Source organism: Grammomys surdaster, unplaced genomic scaffold, assembly GCF_004785775.1.
Source record: "Grammomys surdaster isolate TR1022 unplaced genomic scaffold, NIH_TR_1.0 265, whole genome shotgun sequence".
NCBI classification, from domain to species: Eukaryota; Metazoa; Chordata; class Mammalia; order Rodentia; family Muridae; genus Grammomys; species Grammomys surdaster.
This window is the reverse complement of record NW_021604706.1, coordinates 384,244-406,659: the sequence shown is the minus strand read 5'-3', so window position 1 is coordinate 406,659 and position 22,416 is coordinate 384,244. Positions and strand designations below refer to the sequence as shown.

The 22,416-nt window shown below is 34.9% G+C and overlaps 1 protein-coding gene across 7 annotated transcripts in view; it reads right to left on the bottom strand.

The window, feature by feature from the left end:
- The window catches only part of Kdm6a (lysine demethylase 6A), a 128,498-nt gene that overhangs the window by 6,759 nt on the left and 99,323 nt on the right, over positions 1–22,416 (bottom strand). For all 7 annotated transcript variants that reach the window (XM_028776118.1, XM_028776120.1, XM_028776115.1 and 4 more), the window contains 9 exons: positions 21,488–21,617; positions 18,427–18,532; positions 17,648–17,853; positions 15,992–16,056; positions 15,843–15,917; positions 15,276–15,424; positions 11,841–11,955; positions 9,493–9,680; positions 8,450–8,591 (listed from right to left, as the gene is read on the bottom strand). In XM_028776118.1, coding sequence (XP_028631951.1) covers positions 8,450–8,591; positions 9,493–9,680; positions 11,841–11,955; positions 15,276–15,424; positions 15,843–15,917; positions 15,992–16,056; positions 17,648–17,853; positions 18,427–18,532; positions 21,488–21,617 — 1,176 coding nt within the window. The remainder of the gene's footprint in view (positions 1–8,449; positions 8,592–9,492; positions 9,681–11,840; positions 11,956–15,275; positions 15,425–15,842; positions 15,918–15,991; positions 16,057–17,647; positions 17,854–18,426; positions 18,533–21,487; positions 21,618–22,416) is intronic.

Genomic DNA, 22,416 nt, shown 5'->3' with positions numbered 1-22,416 from the left:
GTGGATAAAGGACCTCCACATAAAACCAGATACACTGAAACTAATAGAAGAGAAGGTGGGGAAAAGCCTCGAATACTTGGGCACAGGGGAAAAGTTCCTGAACAGAACTCCAATGGCATATGCTCTAAGATCGAGAATTGACAAATGGGACTTCATAAAATTGCAAAGTTTCTGTAAGGCAAAGGACACTGTCAATAGGACAAAACGACAACCAACAAATTGGGAAAAGATCTTTACCAATCCTTCATCTGATAGAGGGCTAATATCCAATATATACAAAGAACTCAAGAAATTAGACTCCAGACAACCAAATTACCCTATTAAAAAATGGGGTATAGAGCTTAACAAAGAATTTTCAACGGAAGAAACTCGAATGGCCGAGAAGCATCTAAAGAAATGTTCAGCATCCTTAGTCGTCAGGGAAATGCAAATCAAAACAACCCTGAGATTCCATCTCACACCAGTCAGAATGGCTAAGATTAAAAACTCAGGTGATAGTAGATGCTGGCGAGGGTGTGGAGAAAGAGGAACACTCCTCCAATGTTGGTGGGACTGCAAGATGGTGCAACCACTTTGGAAATCAGTGTGGCGGTTCCTCAGAAAATTGGACATAGCATTACCCGAGGATCCAGCTATACCACTCCTAGGCATATACCCAGAAGGTGCTCGAACATATAATAAGGACATATGCTCAACTATGTTCATAGCAGCCTTATTTATAATAGCCAGGAGCTGGAAAGAACCCAGATGTCCTTCAACTGAGGAATGGATTAAAAAAATGTGGTATATTTACACAATGGAGTATTACTCAGCTATTAAAAACAATGAATTTGAGAGGTTCCTAGGTAAATGGATGGAACTAGAAATTATCATACTGAGTGAGGTAAGCCAATCACAAAAGAACACACATGGTATTCACTCACTGATTATTGGATATTAGCCCAGAACCTTAAAATGCCCAAGATGCAACTCACAGGCCACATGAAGTCCATAAAAAATGAAGACCAAGTGGGGGTGATTCGGTCCTTCTTAGAAGGAGCAACAAAATACTCAAGGGAGCAAATATGGAGACAAAGCGAGGGACAAAAACTGAAGGAGGGGCCGTCTGAAGACCTTTCCACCTGAGTATCCATCCCATGTGCAGTCACCAAAGGTAGATGCTGATGTGGAAGTCAGGAAGTGCATGCTGATAAGAGCCTGATATGGATGTCTCCTCAGAGGTCTTCAAGAGTCTGACATATTCAGAGGCAGATGCTCACAACTAGCCACTGAAGTGATCATGGGGTTCTCAATGGAGGAGTTAGAGTGAAGACTGAAGGAGCTGAAAGGATTTGTGGCCCCATGAGGAGAGCAACAATACCAACCAACCACAGCTCCCAGGGTCTAAACCACCAGCCTGGGAGCACTTATGGAGGGATCCAGGGCCTTAGCTGAATATATAAGAGTGGAGGGCCCTGCTGGGCACAGGTGGAAGATGAGATCCTTGACCTCATGAAGGCTGGACGCCCCAGGGGGTGGGAGTTTTGAGGGTGGGGAGGTGGGAGTGGGGGGGTAGATAGAGGTTACATCCACAAAGAAGAAGGAGGAGGTGTGAGGGGATTGGGGGTTCCTGGGTGGGTGGGGGATGGGGTAAGGGGACAACATATGAAATGTAAATAAAACATCCAATAAAAAAATTAAAAAAAAAAAAAAAACCCAAAAAACAAAAATGGAGAGCCACGAGACAAGTTGAATTCAGACTTATAAAAGCAGAGATCTCAAGCTGCTGCAGACTCATACTATAGTCCTTCTCATGTCCTCTTACACCCTCTAGATCCCCCAATGTACCCCCACCATGATTCACAGAGCTGCTAATCTCCCATGTACTAACAGCTTTGGTAATTTAGCTACAGTTATAGAGGATGCCAGAATAGTCTTCTGTAATCAAAGCGCTGTAATTTTTATTTTCTGTTATAAGAGTCTTAGAAAAACAATTTTCTGACAATATTAACAAGCTACACTTTTTCATTGCTTTTATCTTTTGTACCACTGAAATTTTGTGTTCAGCAGTTAAAATAGACAATTTAGAAAGATAAACAATGAACAGGCTGAAAAAAAGATGTGACTTAACTGTAAATCAAGAGAATCAAGGAAAAGCTTCTAGGGAAGGCATAGAAATATTATTCAGAGTTTAACAGTAACTAGTTTTACTTTGATTAACCATAGATTTTTAATTCTATTTAAATATGAGTATATTAAAGAGGAAAAAATAAAAACACAAACAAAATGAAAGTTCTCATTACCTTTTAATTTTAGTAGGCCTACCTGACAGCAATTAAGATCACACACCTTTAATCCCAGGACCTGGCAGGCAGAGGCAGGCGGATTTCTGAGTTCGAGGCTAGCCTGGTCTACAGAGTGAGTTCCAGGACAGCCAGGGCTACACAGAGAAACCCTGTCTCGAAAAACCAAAAAAAGATTTCATTTTACTAAGAATTACAAGATAAGTCAGTAGCAGAAAATTATAAAATTGTCAAGGATAAAAAAAATGGTTTCTTGTGTTAGGGGTAAGTGCATTTTAGGAATAGGGTCAGTTTATTTTAGCAGCTAGAGAAAGATGACTCTTTTAACAATCAAGTCTTGCTTTTTAACTGTTTGGATAAAAAACTATGTAAAAAGCAGAAGGAAGCTGGATATAGTGGTATCTACAATGTTACCACTTAGATAGAGGCAGAAGGATTAAGTTTAGATCAGCCTCAACTGCCCAGTGAGATCCATGTATTATAGATACATTAAAAAAAAATACAACAACAAAACCCAACCCAACCCAACTCGCCAACCAACCAACCAACCAAACAACCAAACAAACTCGACAACTACAGAAAGGGCTTGAAAGTGTAGTGCATATGAAGTTACACAGTAGACTCTAGTCTAGCCAAAAGACTGATTTGAAAAGATACATCAAATTTTAGGGGATGACTTCACAAGAAAAAATAAAAATGTACACCATACTCATAAATTGACCCAGGATATTATGAACACTAAAAGAAGGAAGAATCATCTTCAAATGAAAGGAGATAGAAATCATGGAAACTTTCTATTCTGTAGCGGAAATTTCTGAATTTGAATACATCAATTTAGATTTGGGCAGGAAGATGGGAAAAGCCAGCTTCTGCAAAGAAGGAATGGCATGAGTAGTTGTGTGTGGGCTGTTTAAAGAGCAATTTCTCAAACACAATAATTTCAAGTAATTTTTCTTATAAAATTTTAATTTTCAGGGGCTGGAGAGATGGCTCAGTGTTTAAGAGCACTGATTGCTCTTCCAGAGATCCTGAGTTCAATTCTCATCAACCACACGGTGACTCCCAACCATCTGTAATGGGATCTGATACCCTCTTGTGTGTCAGAAGACAGCGACAGTGTACTCATATACATAAAATACATAAATAAATCTTTAAAAAAATTTTTTTTAAAAATCTTGAGTGAAGTTTTAGGGACAATAGAGTTAATAGGAATGAACCCACTAATGATATTACATTGAACATACAGAATTATCTTGGCATTTTAGGGGCATCTTGTTGAAGTTTCAAAATTAGATATCTAAATGTCAGTGTAGAAACAGGAGAAACAAGGGTTAGTTTAACATGGCCCTTTATAATTCTTTACAGAAAAAAACCTACCACTAAAAAATTTAAAGCATCCCCAGAGGTAGCTGGCTAAGACAGGTCAGCAACAAAAAGCAAGCTCAAACCTTCAGAACTCTCACGCTATCTGTCATGTCAGGATTGTTTCTCCTTTGACAATAGTGGGTATCAGGATTACTAAATTACCTAAGAGTTTCATTTAAATCAAGCACGAGACAGAAAATCAAGGTCTCATTCAGTCAGTGATAAAATGAGTAGTTTAGGAACTTTTTACCTCACAGACAAAAATCAAGCATAAAACAAATATGTTAATCAGCTAATCATGTGAATGAGGAAAAAAGGAAACAACAATTAAAAAGTTAACACTTAAAAATCATTCCAATTTATATCTTTAAAACTCTATACTAATCAAAAACTGAAATTTAAGTAAGGAAAAAACTATAAAGGTTTTCTAATCTTGAAAAATAATCTCATCTTTTCTGCGGTGTTTCTAACTTGCTTGATCATAAGCTTCACTGGGTCCTTACAAAAGAGATTCTCCCCATAGTTTCTTCTAGCAGAGCTTTGACTGGGTAAAAATAGAATTTTAAGTAAAGAACCAAATGATTCCTGTGACCAGGCAAGTAAGAACCAGTGCAAATATCCCATTTTATTAAGTATTGAAACTACAAAGGTTTTTTGGGGAGGTTGGGGGGAATGATCTATATGTGGCTAGTACATGTTAACTTACAGTATTGACTTTCACATGGCCTCATGCTTATGTAGCTTTTTTTATTCTTGTGAGAAGAAGTATCTGGTGGTGATGTTATGATGCCTGCAAATTAATCTTTCATGTGGCTCAAAACCAAAAAGTAAATGCACATGTATGAGTGAGTCTACAGGAGTTGCTAAAGAAATGTGGAAAGAAGGTTACAAAATTTCAGACTGGAAGTTGTAGGAAAAAGAATAAGTAGTAAGTTTAGGGTGGATAGCAATGTGTTACACATAAATTCACAATAAAAAAAGGGGGAAAAAAAAGACTGAAAGAGCTGAATCTAGAGCCTTGGACTCATGACATTCTGCTATACCCAAACATCAGTGCCTTGTTCAGACATCAAACAGCTTCCTCTTACAGTAGATCTAACAAAGAGGCCCACAATTCAGTAATGTGCACAAAATGAGAGATTTTGGTATCATCAGTTCCAAATGGGATCTCTTTATTAAATCCCTCTTCTAAGGGACTGTAAGAGCCACAGGGGAATGGATGAATCCAAGGATTCTTTCAGATACAACAGGACTGATACACATATGAACTCAAAGATAATCACTTTGAAAGCACAGAAAGGTTCAAGGAAAACAAGATCATAGTGCTTAGAGGGAAAAGTGGACCCAGGCTCCCACACCTAATAAAAAAAAAGTATCTGCAATTGATATCTATTTGCAAAGGAAAAAAGTTTTCTGTAATGAAGTATCACATTTACAACCCTACAGAGTAGGCTCCATGTCCAGTAGTAGATGAACAACACAAAAAGAACTCAATAGTATGTTTGTAGACATTTTGGCTCTTATTTCTTTGCTTCAGCATAGTCTGTCTTACTGGGATTTTAAATTGTTTTTTTAGAGAGAAAGGGTATGGAATTAGGTGGATGGAGGGGAGGGAGGAGCTGGAGGAGGAAAAGTATGCTCAGAAAATACTATATGAAAAAAATGCTCAGAGAAAGAGAGAGAAAGAATGCTAACAAGTTGAAGGGCAAAAAAGTAAACAAGAGGAAAGGAATGTCTTCTTCCTGAAAGGTATTTCCTTCTATTCATTCATTCCTTCATTCATTTATTATGTATGTAGTGCTCTGCCTGAATATATGCCTGCATGCTAGATGGTTATGAGCCATTATGTGGTTGCTGGGATTTGAACTCAGGACTTCTGGAAGAGCATCCAGCACTCTTAAACTTTTGAGCCATCTCTCCAGCTCCTTGAAAGGTAAATATACCTTAACGGTTGCTTTTACTAGCAGATTTATTTACTATTTAGTCTGAACTCAGAAGAATTCACAGTTTAAAAGAAGACTTTAGAAAACTCTAATTGACTTACATTTTATTTCTTTTATTCTATTTACTTATGTGTACTAACTGGATATATCCATAAATCCTTAGTGACTAGCCCAGAGCCTGTAGTCAGTTACAAAATGTTCATTAGATGAAAAAATGAGGGCAAGATATTTGCTTGGTAAAAAGTTCACTTTATATCAATGACTAAATGCACTGTAAAAAGGAATCTTATGAACCAAGTCCTAGGGGCTTGTACTTATGGTTATTAGCATTTTCAGTTTGTACAACGGCGAATGGAATTCTTCATCACATCTGATACTTCAGGCTGGGAGCAGAATTCTGAGCCAATACTTAGACAGTGTCAGGTAAAATGGAGAACAGGAAAATACAGGTGTTCAAAAATTCACAATATTAAAGAAGAGGAGGATAAACTTGAAAGAACCCAGAAGGATGGCAAGTATGATGAGATTAGGGTAAACCAAGAAAAGGTCAAAACTGGTGATTGTTTACAATGATGGAAGTTTGGTTATAACAGAATAAACTATTGGAAGAAAACAGTCTTTCTTTAGTTTTATTTTACATCACTGCACTACTCAAATCTATTAGCACAAGTCCTTTGAGTTTTGACTGCACAACAGTCCCCAGTTTGATCACTTTCTCCATCTTCACATGCAAATCTCTTGCAAATTAGCCTAAACTATTTCAATCATCCTCTTTACGTCTACCCTTGGCGTTTGTAATTTGTTCTCCAGAAACCAACCATGTCTATTTTCTTATAGTGGAGCTCCTGCTTAAAAGCCTCTGATGGTGAGCAGCAACATTTAGAACATATATATAATCTTACCATGTCCCAAAAGTTCACGAACAAACTTCATTTTGTTATATTGTGGAAATCACTACCGCTTTTCCTTTCTGCTGCTCTAGCCACACTGGTGTTTTGGTGTTTAGTAAGTAGTCTGTACTTTTGCTCTAGATCTGAAACATTCTACCCCTAGATTTTTGCATTATGCCTTATTATTTATGCATAAGCACACAAAATTCACCCTAAGTCTCAGATAACCTCCTCATCCCTTTGGTAAAAGTAGCATTTTTATCATTTCTACCCAAATATTTTTCAATTGAATCTTATCCATACAAACACATCACCTTTCAGACCTCTTGCTTGGTGGTAGTCTCTCCCTATTAGAGAGCATTAGAACTTATGCCCTGCAAAAACAGCAAATTCATATTTATACCACTGGTTCTCAAACAGTTGTTGAATGGGTTTCGAATCTAACTAAATAAGGAATGGAGACAAAATGGCAGGTGAATTTTATAGACATTTGTAAAGAAATTTAAACTAAAGATAAGAATTTTAAAGAAGTTGCTAATGATCATAAATTACAAATGTTAAGAGGACTACTGTGTTAAGTAGGAATTATGACTTAATTGCTTTAAAAATTTGTTTCTAATTATAAAACCCTAATCAATCCAAAATGTAATGAACCACTTTCAATCAAGATAGATGTTAGTTAACAGCTTTTATCAACTGTACTGTCTCATTAGTGGTGGCTCACGCCTACAAATTCTTAGAACTCAGGAGGGTGAGGCAGATACAAGACCATAAATGACTACACAGTAAGTTCCAGGCCAGTCTGAGACACAGAGTAACATCCCATTTCAAAAACAAAAAGAACAAATATTAGAAGGTAATTAAACTATGGGTATACAGAGAATGTAGTGCCTAGTACGTAATATGTAAAAGTATCGTAAGTATATTACTTATTATGTTTTGATTTTATTCCTTTTTTTCTCTTCATAGATATAAATAGTTGCTGAGGCTAATTCTATAATATAGCCAAACAAATTTGGTAAATATACATTATAACTTCATTCCCATAAAAATATATCAACATATTATGTAACACACCTGTTGATATCAGGTATCTTTCTCAAAAAGTTCTCCACCTTATATTTTGGGACAGTCTCTCAATTAATCTGGAATTCATTAATTCACCTCAGCTAGCAGGCCAATGAAATCCAGAGTTCTGTCAGTCTCTACCCACAAGGGCTGAGGTTATAGAAATCAGCAGTCACACCCAGTTTTTGACTAGGTTCTAAGGACCTGAACCTTAGATCCTCGTACTTGCCCAATGGGCAATTTACTGACTTAACCATCATCCCAATCCTCATTTCCTATGTTCATATGTGTGTGTATGTGTGTGTATTTATATAGAAAGACCAGAATGTTTTGTACTTTTTGTGAGTGAAATTTACAGTATTATTTAAAAAAAAAAAAAAGTTTGAAAACCTGACACTGACAGTGTCACTAGTATATATTTATTCAAATTAAGTTACTAGATAAGAATTTATACAAACATTTAAAATGTTTAAAACAGGGGGAACATCTAATTATAAGAAATTTTATGAAAACTTTAGAAAAATGACATTTTAGTGAGCTACCTCTATTAACTTCTCTGTAACAACAATTATTCTGTGATGTCATTCTTTCTTCAGTGACTAAAAGCAGATGTTTAATATTACAATTGAAATTCTACTGAGAAATTAACTAGCTCAGAGAAGAGTGGGTTAGTACTAGAAAGTCAATCTTCTGCTGTAGAATAATTTATACCTTTATTCCTTTTAAAATCATAGTGGGCTATTTGGAAGGGAATAGTATTTGTAACAAGCAGATTCTCACATTTTACTAGACTTTTGGATCATCTTGTTTTAATGTTAATATAGTTCTATTGGGGAGAAAAGTGTTTAACAGTCATTCTGCCCCCTAAGAGTTCAGTACAACAATTTTAGAAAGTACTCACTTAATCATTTCAAAAAGCTTTGGATCTGAAACCTTGATATTTCGTGCCATATTCCAGGAAAGATGAACCATAGGTACTATTGACTTTACACTTTGCAATTTGTTCCATTCGTACCGTTCCACTGCTAACTTATACTGACAGGCTGAGGAGAAAAACAAATCACAAACCAGACCATCAAAAGATGTGAAGATAACCATTATTATTACCTCATGAAAATTTCAAATCACTAAAATTTTTATATATATAAATTGTTATTGTATTATTATTAGATTTTTTGAGACAGGGTTTCTCTGTGTAGACTTGGCTGTCCTGGAACTCACTCTGTAGACCAGGCTGGCCTTGAGCTTACAGATCCACCTGCTTTTACCTCCCAAATGTTGGGATTAAAAGCATACACCACCACCACCCTGCTTTCAAAAATAATTTTTGTTTTGTGATAATTATGGTAACAGCATCAGTAGTAATCATATACTGAATGCTTCCTATTACCATGTGCCAGGCATTGTATAAAACTAAGTTTTATCCATTATCCCATTTAATTCTTAGCACTTCCTTATTGGTTTTACTATCATCACTAGATGAAAAAATTAAGGGCTAGAAAAATTAAGTAATCTGCCCACACTTATAAAGCTAAGTCCTGGTTCAAATTCAGGTCTTCTGACTCCAAATGCCACATTCTTCATTTTAAGGCAATACTACCTAAGGGTAGGCCCAAACTGCCTTACTGTAAGTAACATAGAAGGAAAATCTACAAGAATGTATTTGTAATTAATTTTTCCCCCTTAAGAGTTCCCTTTATAAAACAAAATCAAGGACTCTAAAAAGTAATTACTAGTACATTTTCCATGTATGTAAGTATATAAACGTTTTAAGCCTTTCATTTGCTAAGGATCTAGGGCTTTGGATTTTCAATAATTAGCTAACATTTAACTCTTATACTAAAAAGGAGACATTTCTTGTAAAAAAAAAAAAAAAAAAAAAAGGACATTTATTTCATTTATTTATTTATTTAAATTTTTTTCATGTATATTCTTTTAAAATACCTGTAAGTGGACCAACATTCCAAGCAATGTTGTTGCACCAGCCAATAGCTTGAACCCAATGAACAGTGCCTGCATTTATCCAGACCAGATCTCCAGGTCGCTGAATAAACCTATACACTGGAACATTTGCTTCATAAAGATCTTCAAGGTTGGGCCACCAAGAACCCATTAAGAAATTCAAATTATTTCTGAAATAAGAAAACGCGTACAAATGGGTCAAGGACTCTAATAAAATAAAAAAAAAATCACAAAGTTGTTTTAAAATAATAATTCATTTCAATAAAGCTTAACTGATAGCATAATAATAAAAACTGCTGCATGCATGTAAAGAGCAAAATTAATTACATAAAGCATGTTGGAAAAACTATATAGCAATTTTTCCTATAAAAGATATACCTTTTAATAACCACTTCAAATTTTGTATTTTGAGGAAAGAAAAACTCATATAGTGGAAATATTTGCTTAAAAAAATCTTAGAAGTAACCATTACTTTATAACTTGGGGTAAAGTATATATGACAAAGTCTATATGAAGCTATAACAGCTTAATTTTATAGAAGTTCACAAAACTATGACCCTGCTGACAGTTTTTTATCAACAAACTTTATTAGAAGATAGACTACCATTTATTTACATATGATAAATGACAGATTATTATTATAATAGCACAATTGTGACAGAAATCATACTATCTGCAAACTATCTATTATCCAAGATTTTATGGGGAAAAATTTTGACCTAAAATATAACTTTAGTATCTCTTTTTCCCTTTTTCTTCCTTAAAAAAAAAAATTCAAGGAAGGCAAGATAGCTCAGCTGGTAACAAATACCTGCCATTAAGCCTGAAAATTCAGGGCTGGCAAGATGGGTAGGTTGGTAAAAATATTTACCACCAAGCCTGAGGACCTTAGTAAGATCCCTGGGTCCCATCCACATGGTAAAAGGAGAAAAGAGACTCCCTCAAGTTTTAATTTGTCCTCTGACCCTACACATCTCTAATTGTGTATACTCATGTTTGTTCTCTATCTCTCTAAACAAACAAATAAAAACTTTGTAAACTGCTAGGCAACTCTCTAGAACACACTGCTAATGACATCCTAACTGCAAGGGGATAGGAGTGGCTGTTTGTGATAAGGCAAAGCAAATAAAGTTCTCTATAAAACAAAAATGGTTATTAACACATATCCTAACCCCATTTCAACCTGTGCTACAACCATAAAAGGGAAAAAACTTTCTAACTAAAAGCAGACAAACAACCTCAATTAATCAAGAAAACTACTAGTCTACAAATTATGGTATAAGTAGAAGGAGTTCACAATACATTTGAATCTGTAAAATTCTGTATCTTTTTTTTTAATTGAATGAAACAAGTGTTAGTGAAGAAAATATGTGATTATTTCTCTTGTTTATATAAAAAGAAATTTGGGGTCCTTAAATTTTTTTCAATTATGATACATGTCATAATTACCCAAATATCTACAGCAAGGATTTTTAAAGCAAAGTAAGAAGCTACATGTTAGTATAAAATAATGTCTATAGTTTGTCTTCAAATTTCATATATACACATTTTCAGTAACTTCCCTCCCCCTACATTGAACTGAGACAGGGACAAATATCACATGCTAATTTATGTTTTTAATTTTTAATTCATAATTTTCTAATTTTATTAGTATATGAAAATACCAGGAGCTTACACAGTTGAGTGTCTTTTAGAGAAAAAGAACACACAGTTCTATCTAGAGACATTAAATTTAAACCAAATTCTAAAAGTTCAAAGTACTTTTTAACATGAGACATAACACACAAATAAAACATAACGATTTTTAGAATCGTAAAAAAAAAAAAAGATTTGGCATGCACTTTCTTTGATTAGTAAAACAGAATCTGAAGGAGTTAATTAAATTTTATAAAAAGCTTTTAGAAGAAAAATTGTCAGTTTTAAAAAGAATTTATCTCATGATGACATGGCAAAGATTATTATGTTCAAGTTTTAGTTATTCCTAACAATAAGCATGTTCAGTTACAGAATTTCTTTCACCTTCTAAAATATTTATAAATTTTTCTTAGAATACACACCGCATCATTTAAAAAATTAAAATAGTAACTCAAATTTCTAAACTTATGTCTATTAGTATATTTCATAGAACAGTATCAGGATACCTTTACTATAAGTTTTCCAGTAACATAAAATTACAGGTTTGGAATCACTCAATTTAACAAAATTTCCACTAAACTGTAACTGAAAGCTGACTGTGTATCCACATTAGGGTATCCAGTTTGGTAAGTTGTCCTTTGTAGTTACTGTTTTATAGTAATTATGTTTAAAGAAAATTTAGTTTGGAAACCTACTTTTCACAGAAGTCATTCAGAACACCCCAGTAGCCTTCAGGAACAACAAACCATTCACAGTCACCTGGGCCAATATTTATATTAACTGAACAGAAGTTGTTATTTTCTTGATGACCTAAGAAGGTGAAAAAGAAATAAATACTATTAATTATATAGAAAATATGTCTTTAGACATGAAACCTTTAAATTCTTAGTAGAAAACATTAAAGATTCAGTTCTTTTGCATTTTGTGTTGAGTCTGGTTTCATGACTGATTTTGGTCAACTACTCCTAACTTATTCATTAAAGACTAACATGGAAGGCAAAATAGAGCTTAGGCTCTGATAGACTGCTTGGCAATAACCCAAGCAAGTTGTTAAAGCATTTTAAGCACATTTTCCTTTTATAAAAGAACAAATATTAACATTTCTATAAAATTGCTAGTTTTAAGATGAATGAAATAATAATTAGAATGGTGCCTAATAAATATCAAATCTGTTATAAATGCTACTACCTTTTTTTTCCATTGTGAATAAAGTCTGGTTTTTAAAATAACGACTTGGGCTGGAGAGACGGTTCAAATATTAAGAGTCTATGCTGCTCTTATACAGGGGACATGTGTTTGATCTCAAAAAACTCCATCAGATAGCTCTGCTCTAAGGGGATGTGGAAGCTGTGGCCTCCATGGTACCTGTACTCATGTGCACATACATACTCAATTAATTAAAAATAATAAAATAATTCTTTACAGAATAATATAAAGTAAATGTTATTATTATAAATATTATATAAAATAAATATTATAGAATAATATAAAATAAAACAGCTATTATCAAGGGGGAAAGAAAAGGCAAAATAGGGGATCCTCCCCTCATATGAAGATAGCTTTATCAGAATTCAAGGGAGATAACAGGTTCACTATAAATGCTTGATCAAAAGAAAGTTGACTTAAAGCAAGTAGATATTTATAGTGTAATGATTTACATATTGCCTTTCCTGGAATTAAGAGTGACTTAAAATCTGTATTTCTGGTGTAGTGCCCCTCGTCCCTGGTTGGTTCTGGATGGAAGAAAATAAGTTTGTTTCTAAGGAATTGTATTTTATTTGCATTATTTTCACTTAACTAAGGTGGGGGAAGGAGCATGGGAGTCCAGGGCAAGTGAGCTAGCTCAGCAGATAAAAGTGCTTACTATCAATAAAGCTGGACAACCAGTGGTCCTCCAGATTTACATGATAAAAGGATAGAAACTGACTCTGGCAATTTATCTTCTGACTTCTACATATGTGCCATGGCACATATACACAGGTTGGTGAAGTATATATGGACATATACAATAAATATGTCTAATGATGGAGCAGAAAGTAGAACATGGTTCTCCTGACAATTAATGCCAGAAATTTATCAAATTCTATATAACATACAGAATTAAGTTTCAAATGACACCCGAATAAAGCTGCAATCAATGGTTCCCATACTGGCTGTAGATAAGATTCCCTTGGGGAATATTTTGTGTTGTTCATTGTCTTAGTAATACTCAGTCTCAGATCTTAATCTCCAAAGATCAACTATATATTCTACAAAGGAAATTAATCTAGACAGCCAGAGAAAGAAAACAATGATCTATATTAGTCAAAAACAAAACAGAACTATTTGGAAATGAGATTCATTAAGGAACAAAGAAAGAAAGCAGTCTGGATTTTAAGTCATGTGAACTTCATCATGTGAAGTTGAAACATGTGACATGAAGCAACATGACTGAAGCATGTTACAAATATGCAATGTATAGATACTTGTTTCTTTTTTTTTTATTGGATGTTTTATTTACATTTCATATGTTGTCCCCTTACCCCATCCCCCACCCACCCAGGAACCCCCAATCCCCTCACACCTCCTCCTTCTTCTTTGTGGATGTAACCTCTATCTACCCCCCCACTCCCACCTCCCCACCCTCAAAACTCCCACCCCCTGGGGCGTCCAGCCTTCATGAGGTCAAGGATCTCATCTTCCACCTGTGCCCAGCAGGGCCCTCCACTCTTATATATTCAGCTAAGGCCCTGGATCCCTCCATAAGTGCTCCCAGGCTGGTGGTTTAGACCCTGGGAGCTGTGGTTGGTTGGTATTGTTGCTCTCCTCATGGGGCCGCAAATCCTTTCAGCTCCAATGGTCTTCACTCTAACTCCTCCATTGAGAACCCCATGATCAGTTCAATGGCTAGTTGTGAGCATCTGCCTCTGAATATGTCAGACTCTTGAAGACCTCTGAGGAGACATCCATATCAGGCTCTTATCAGCATGCACTTCCTGACTTCCACATCAGCATCTACCTTTGGTGACTGCATATGGGATGGATACTCAGGTGGAAAGGTCTTCAGACGGCCCCTCCTTCAGTTTCTGTCCCTCACTTTGTCTCCATATTTGCTCCCTTGAATATTTTGTTGCTCCTTCTAAGAAGGACCGAATCACCCCCACTTGGTCTTCCTTCTTTATGAGCTTCATGTGGCCTGTGAGTTGCATCTTGGGCATTTCAAGGTTCTGGGCTAATATCCAATAATCAGTGAGTGAATACCATGTGTGTTCTTTTGTGATTGGCTTACTTCACTCAGGATGATAATTTCTAGTTCCATCCATTTACCTAGGAACCTCTCGAATTCATTGTTTTTAATAGCTGAGTAATACTCCATTGTGTAAATATACCACATTTTTTGAATCCATTCCTCAGTTGAAGGACATCTGGGTTTCTTATCAGTAACTGTACTAACTCATTTATGCTAGGATTACAGTGATTGTTAAATATTTCAAAACATTACTCTAAAATTTCATATCAATCCATGGGCCCCAAAGACAACATATTACTGATTGATGAAAACTTGAAAGCAGAAAATTAAATCGTTTGAGATGAAGTTAACAATCCCAAGAAAGCATATGACTTGCAAAAACTGAGCTGTCTAGTTGGAGGTCAAGTCCACAAGAATGAGTTTAATAATCACTTCATATTAAGTGCTTTTGAAATTGTCAGTTGCAATTATAGGATTGTAACCACAGTTTCTGTTTAAAACCAAATGGAATGGAATAGATGGGAAAATATGTTTTCAAGTGAAGCTGCTATATACAAGACACACTAGGCCACGATATAAAATAAGTATATAAATTATGATTGTTTAAAAAAAAAACTGTTATAAAACACTGTAACCCTACCATTCTTAGATGTATGCAAGATCAACAGTTGTTGGGCCAGAGGGTACTCTAAAATTTTTCAGAAGAAATCATTAGGATTAGATTTTAAGGATATCAAAAGGAAGAAATTCTGACCTAAGTCCTGTTAAAAGCATCAAATCTTATAAGATCAATCCTTTTAGTTCTATTCATTTTAAAGTGAAAGATATTGAGTATCTTTCTTTAAACTGAAAGGTGAAAAAAAGCTTCATGTTTTATGAGATATTAATTTAGAAGATTTACCTGGTGTTCTGCTTCCTGGAACTTTCATGTATAGTTGAACTGTGTTCATGCCCAGTATAGTATGACCAACGTGGCTTAGAAGATTTCCTGCTGATACAACTCGCACGAAGGCAGGAAGTTTAGTCAGCTCATGTAGTTGTAACTTCCACCTATAAAGAAAGAGATAAGAGTAAAACCCTGATATAAATATTTGTGAAGTTATTTATTCAAAGCTCTTATGTCCCAATCAAAAAACAAATCTATAAATACTTTACTTTCATGTAAAAAATTGTGGAATGTGTAAATTAACTTTCCAATGAAAAACAGTATTAAAATTATAGACCTAGAATATAAATTAAAAAAATATATTTAACTGTCATAAAATCAGGGTCGCAGTTTTAAAAAAAGCATGTAAGTCATAAGTTAAAAAAAATAATTTAGCTGTAAAACCTAGTAAAATTATTTACTTTGACCTCATGTCAATTTAGAAAAATGCTAAGAAACGAAATAAAAGAAATTATAAACAATTCTCAAACAAAGTAAGGACATTTCTGTTTGTTAGCTCACGTAACTATCGCAAGGACTTACTTTTTGTCATCAGACAGGTCAATGTTGGTCCCAAACTTAATGGTTTTAAAGGGTCCTTTTCTCCTCTTCCCAGAACTTAAAAAGAAAGAGGCATATTATAAGCACATTTTTTAAACAGAACTATTAAATGGAAATGAAAAATTACTTACTTATCTGATGATGTAGATTCACTGTCTGAGTGGTCTTTATGGTGACTTCTTTTCTCATTTTCTTCCTAAAAAATCAAAAAAAGGGCATTTTTAGCTTCAATTCCACAAAACTGGTTAATCTTTCCTTTATGTCACTAGAGTCTCATGAAATCTCTATTTGCAAGGAGAGAAAAACTGATGTAATTTACTGTAACACAATGCAACTTGTAGGACAGATTTTACTAAATGAATATTTTTTTTGTAGGAGTATAGAGTGGGACAGTAGAAAAGTAACTGTACTGGCTAGTTTCTGCCAATTTGATGATACAAGCCAGAGTCATCTGAAAGGAGGGAACCTCAATTGAGAAAATGCCTCCACAAGATCTGGCTACAGGATATTTTCTTCATTAGTGATTGATGGAGGAGGGCCTGGTCCATTGTAAGTAGTACCTCACCCATGCTGTGGGTCCTGGGTTCTCTAAGAAAGCAGGCTGCCAAGGGAAGCAAGCCAGTACATAGTACTCCTCCATGGCCTCCCCATCAGCTCCTGTCTCCAGGTTCCTGCCCTGTTTGGGTTCCTGTCCAGACTGTGCTTGATGATGAACAGTGTAATATGGAAATGTAAGCCAAATAAACCCTTTCCTCTCCAAATTTGTTTAGATCACGATGCTTCCTCAAAGAAATAGAAACCCTAAGATAGTAATCCAAATTTATAAGTTAATGTATAAATGATGGCTTGACTGAAAATGTGAACTCAGTGAAAACATTTAACATTTAAACATTTTAAATATTTTAAGAGATAAGCAAATCTAATGAATAACAAACTCAAGACTTTCAGTCACACAGGAAATTAAATTAAATTTCCTGTGTAGGATATGTGAACAAACAACTTAGCACAAAGCAGTATTTCAAAGAACTCACTTCTATGGATGTTTTGTCTATTTTATAGAAGAACTCACAAACTTCTCATTATACTATTACATGATTTTAGTAATGTTTCAATGATATAAGATCTAGAGGGATGTTTTAGTAATAATTTTGATTAGTTTCAAAATTTAGATTATATATATATGGAGAAATTATATGTCTTAGGTTTATTGCATCTTGTTTCTATCTCTTCCTCAGCATTTTTAAAATATGAACTAAGCCTGGAAGGAAGAACACTAATACTTTCTGAAAGAGTTGTCTACCTAGTAATATTAAACTAGCAGAAGAAATAAAAGGCAAGCACACAAGATCAAATATAAAGTAAACTCAAGACAGGTGTAGGCTCCAAATCAGTGACTCAAGACGGGACAACTTGTCTTCCAGAAAATATTTGCCAGGTCTATAAATATTTTTAGAAGATGAGGATGCTGCTAAATAGCCTAAAACATACAAGAGAGCCCCACAACAAAGAATGATTCAACTCAAAATGTCAATGGTACTCAAGAAACCTTGTTTTAATTAAAAATATGCTAGATAATCTAGGAAACATTTTACTAGATAGTAATTCCCTCTCTACAAAATATTTACTGTACCAACTCATAGGTTTAAGGTAAAATGGGTAGCATTTACAAGGTATTTTATGTAACATAATATAGTTTGATATTTACAAAAGTAATGTCTTCTTTCAAAGCTACAAAATGAAATAATTTTTAAATCTCTAAAAAGAATCTCTAGGAAGCAAATACTCACTCTCAATGATTCTTGGAACGAGGAGGCCTGGTACTGTGCATATTTAGCAATTGTAGTATGAGATCTATTACTTTCACAGTGCCAGATTTTCTTGGTTCCAGTAGGGTCCCAATTTTCATCTGCTGGTTGTAACAACTGTGTCCTCACTTCTACCATATGTTCATTGTTAGCTTCCACCAAAGTTTTAGTAGAGAAAAGTCCCAAGTCTTTATAAGTAAGCCATAAATAAATAAAAAAGTCAGTAAAAATAAAACAAAAATGCACCCCACCTCTGCCTTTTCTTTCAAAGAGAAAGTATTTTATGGCAGTATATTCATTTCTCCTAAAAATCAACCAGGTCATTTATATACTTTGAAAGCCTGGGCATACCTAATGCTCATGTCATTCAAATAGAGAACGAGTCAAGAGCCCAATGGTCAAACTTTCACATATTTAATTTTTGTAGGTGCTAGCAAATGCCACTGGGGCTATACTTGACAAGTACTTACATTTTATATTCAAAATTCTCATAGCAGTTGAACATAAAAAATTAAATAAAAATAAAAGCTAAATTTAAAAACTAACCTTAAGTTGCCATCAACCAATACCATCACCATTATATATTCAAGCGTGGACTTAAAATAAAAATAATCAAAATTCCCCCATCTATATTAGAATGAAAATATGTTTATGTGTGAGTGGTGATGGTGAGGGGTGTTACCAGACTTCTTTATTGGTGCTTTAAAAGGTTAAAAGACAACATGCATACAAAACATTTTTCTTTTTACTTAAAAGCATACCTAATTTAAGAGCTCCAGCAAGGCCACGTATTACTGTAACAGGGTTGTTTGGATTTGTACAAAATTGATGTAATGGAGGAAAGAAAGCATCACGTTTATTTTCCAACTGTAAAGTTAAAATATGTAGTTATATCTCTGGAAAATACAGCTTTTTAACTTAAATATTATACTTTATATTCATTTCCCATCAAGCTATTTTATTCCATGTGTTCATATTTCTTTTCTATTTTCTAGTATTTTTGCATATTGATTTTAATTGTGACTAAATAGCAATCACATGCACTTTTTGTGTACTATATGTTGAACAAATTATGGAGCAGAACATTACATTTAAACTTGAAAACCAAAATGAAGATTATTGAATCTTAAAAAGGAAGAAATCAAGAAGCACGAGTGGGTAGGTAGAAAGAATAGCTTAGTGGTAGAGCCTGCTTAGCCTCCATAAGGCCTCCACTGAGAGTGCAAGCACCAAGTATAGACTGGGCTGTAAGTCCATGGTAGAAGGTTTATCTGAACATTCGGGGGCTCTAGGTTTTATCTCCAATACTACCCATATTGAAAAACTACAAAATTTGAAAAACTAAAAGACCCGATATAGAAGCTGGGAGTGGTGTCAGTCACCTTAATCAAAGTACTCAGGAGGCAGAAGTGGGCCTCTCTGAATTTCAGGCCAGCTAGAGTGACAGAATGAGTCCCCTTGACCAAAAATGAAATCGTCTTGGCCTGGAGATATGGTTCAGTGGTTATAAGCACTTACTGCTCTTGTAGAGGAAGGACCAGATTTTGATTCCTAGCCCCTGTGACTCATAACTACCCATAACTCCAACTCCAGGGGGCACCTATGCTCACATGTATCTAAGTCCATATTTGTCACTGAAAATAAGAAAAATAAATCTTAAAAAATTCTAAATGATACCATATGTTCTTGACGCAACATTATTCCCCTGTAGTTAAGTAAAATAACTACAGTATCAGGCAAGATTGGAAGTTTGCTAAGGGATGGACTATGTTGCTTAATTGCAGAGTACTTGACTAATAAGGAAAAAAACCCAAGTTTTATCTCTAGCAGGGGAAAAATAAGCAACAAATGAACAGTTATTGAGGGAAGAGACAGAGACTTGATGGTAGAATCAAGAATCATTTTGACAGATGTAAGACCACCCAAAGTATATTGCTCTTAAGTTTATATGTATCTAATTTTTTTCTTGGAATAAGTTAATACAGAGATAGTAGGACTTATTTGTGAAAAACACAATTAAGAAGTGGTTTTATTCAAAATTTGTATCAGATGCCTAAATTTCTATGAGATTAAAACAGATAGTTTAAAATATACTAAATAATTTATAAAGATTTTTGTAACATGTATCCATCTATAATCATATTCATTCTTTTTTTAGACATGCTGGCTTTTAAAAAAATCATTTTATGTAAATGAATGTTTTGCTTATATGCATGCATACCATGCCTGGTACCCATGGAGGCCAGAGGAGGGCAACTGGAGTTATGGATGGTCAAGTGAGCACAGGTAACTGAACCTGGATCTTCTGCAAGAGCAACAAATGCTCTTAACTGCTTTTCTTTTCTTTTCTGTTATTGAAGGTATTTCTTTTAGCATGTGTGTGTGTACCAAACACAGGAAATGCTAAGGCCCATAAAATTAATATTTAAAACCCAGTTTACCTTAAAAATTTTTTTAAATAGTTCCAAGTAGCTTTTGTTTAATACTGCTCAAAATTAAGGCAGTAGAAATATTTCTCACTTATTATAATATACATTATAATAACAGAGAGCAAATAGGCTGACTAACTCTGTGAAACAACAGATAAATAATTTGGTAGCAAAACCTACTCAGATACATTATCATAAGTTAGCTATGGAGGACCACGAGACTCAAGATGAGGTTGTTACTTTATACAGGGTGTTTCCAAAACCCATCTCCACCCAACCCAAAAGGGGGGACTTCTGCTCCTAGACCAAGCAGAGAGGGGACACCCAGAACCCCCTCTGTCAGGCGATCTGAATTCTTGCTTAGGCTGCAAGGCTAAGCACTGCAAGGGAATATAAATAAAAGATAAAAATATCTCTCTGGGTTTCCTGAGGGACAAGCCTGACTGTATAGGGTTTAATGTCAAAAGTATCCCCTCTCCAGGAAAAAGACATCGGGATGGGTATGGCCCTCATGCCTCACTGGACATCAACAGGGGTACCAGTGCCATTACAAGGTCCCCTTCAATTACTGGAGGTCAGGTCTCTATCCCCGCCTTTGCAAGATTAGATTTGTCACAGCCCATCTATACTTAGAGAAGGGAGGAGATGTCAGGGGAATCCCTGCTTACCCACTGAAGGCCTAAAATCAGTAATAGGTCTGTCATACATGTATACTAACAAGTCTTGGGTCTCTGTGGATAAACACTGAAACAGATGGCTATAAGCTATTGTAAACAGGCAGTTTTTGTGACAATTTACCACCCTGAGTTGTCATAGACCTTGTAAATAGGTAGCCTTGGCAGATAATACAAACTTAGATAAGGACAAGTGAATCATAGGCAGAGTCATAGTGACCTGTCCCCTGAATCCTCACCCACCCAAATAGCCTGTTCTGAAAGATATCTGTATTCCCCCTGAACACCCACGCTCCAGTGTCATCCCCTTCCCCATGTCCTGCCTTTTTGTGTTTATAACCCCTGTGTGAATGAGTATAAAATTACAATTTGAAAACAATAAATAAATTATATATATTAAAAAAAATAATCACAGAGAGACTACGGGTATAGTAGCAATGTTACAGAATACATGCCCAGAATGTGCAAAGCACTAATGTCCAGTTTCCAGCACAGGAAAAACAACAAAACAACACAACAATAAATTTGGAATATAATCAACAGCTGAAAAGGTACTTGCAAAATATCTTTGAATGCATCTTTTTGTTGCCAGGTAGTCACACTGCTGCCAATAACTGCAATATTTGCTAAAGGGTATCTATGTTGACCAAAAAGATTTTTACGAAAGACATATGGAAGAAAACACTGGCTTGGATGATTTCTAGTCAATTCAGACTCACATAAATACTAGGTGTAGGTGGATTCAACTTGTCTTTTGGCAAGGGAGGGTATGGTGAGGATGGTGGTCTTGGAGGCGGACATTTATCCAACAGAATGCTACTGTTAGACAGGCCGTTTTTACCTAGATTCCTTTAAAGACAACACGAAAGAGAAAAGAAAAATCAGCTTTACATTTACATAGAAGGCAGAAAACAATTTTGAATTAACTTATGATAGACATTTTCATAAATCCATGAATTCTGAATCCAGCAGGAACAAAGTTCTTCCTGCAAAAACTTATTTTGATTCCTATATTTTCCAGTGAAGAAAACTAAAACACATGTTGAGCATAAAAAAAAATCCCTATTTTGTTTATGGTTTCTTTATCTGAAGAATAAGTATGAATTCTCATTTCCTTTCAGTTATCAGAATCTTTCCCATTCAAGGTTGATACAATAGCTCAACCAAGAAAATGCAAATAGCCATATTAGCAGTTTCTTACTGTGTCTTAAAAATTAATATGCTTGTTAACAGCAAGTCTGAGACTAACTGAAATTTCTGTGAAATAACTGACATATATAATCATCTATATAAGAGACTATAAACATTTATTTATCAATCTTAATGCTGCAGAAAGATGCTGTGTATATGTACTATTTTCCAAACACTGTTTTAGAATACCATAGGCCAGATAATAAAACTTTATCAAAATAGTCCAATGTAGACAGAAAAGGAAGAAAAGTTATGAAATAAGATGATGACAGAGAGCATTTAGAAACTATGTTATTTTAAGTTGTTCTTTTTCCCATTCTGAAGCAACCACATTAGTAGAGAAACGACGAGAAAGTGTACTGAGTAAAAGGACCTTTTAAAAACATCTGTTAAAAAGCTCCTAAGCCAGACTACCAGGTCTCTTATACCTGTGTTACTTTCACCTGAATTCTTGCAG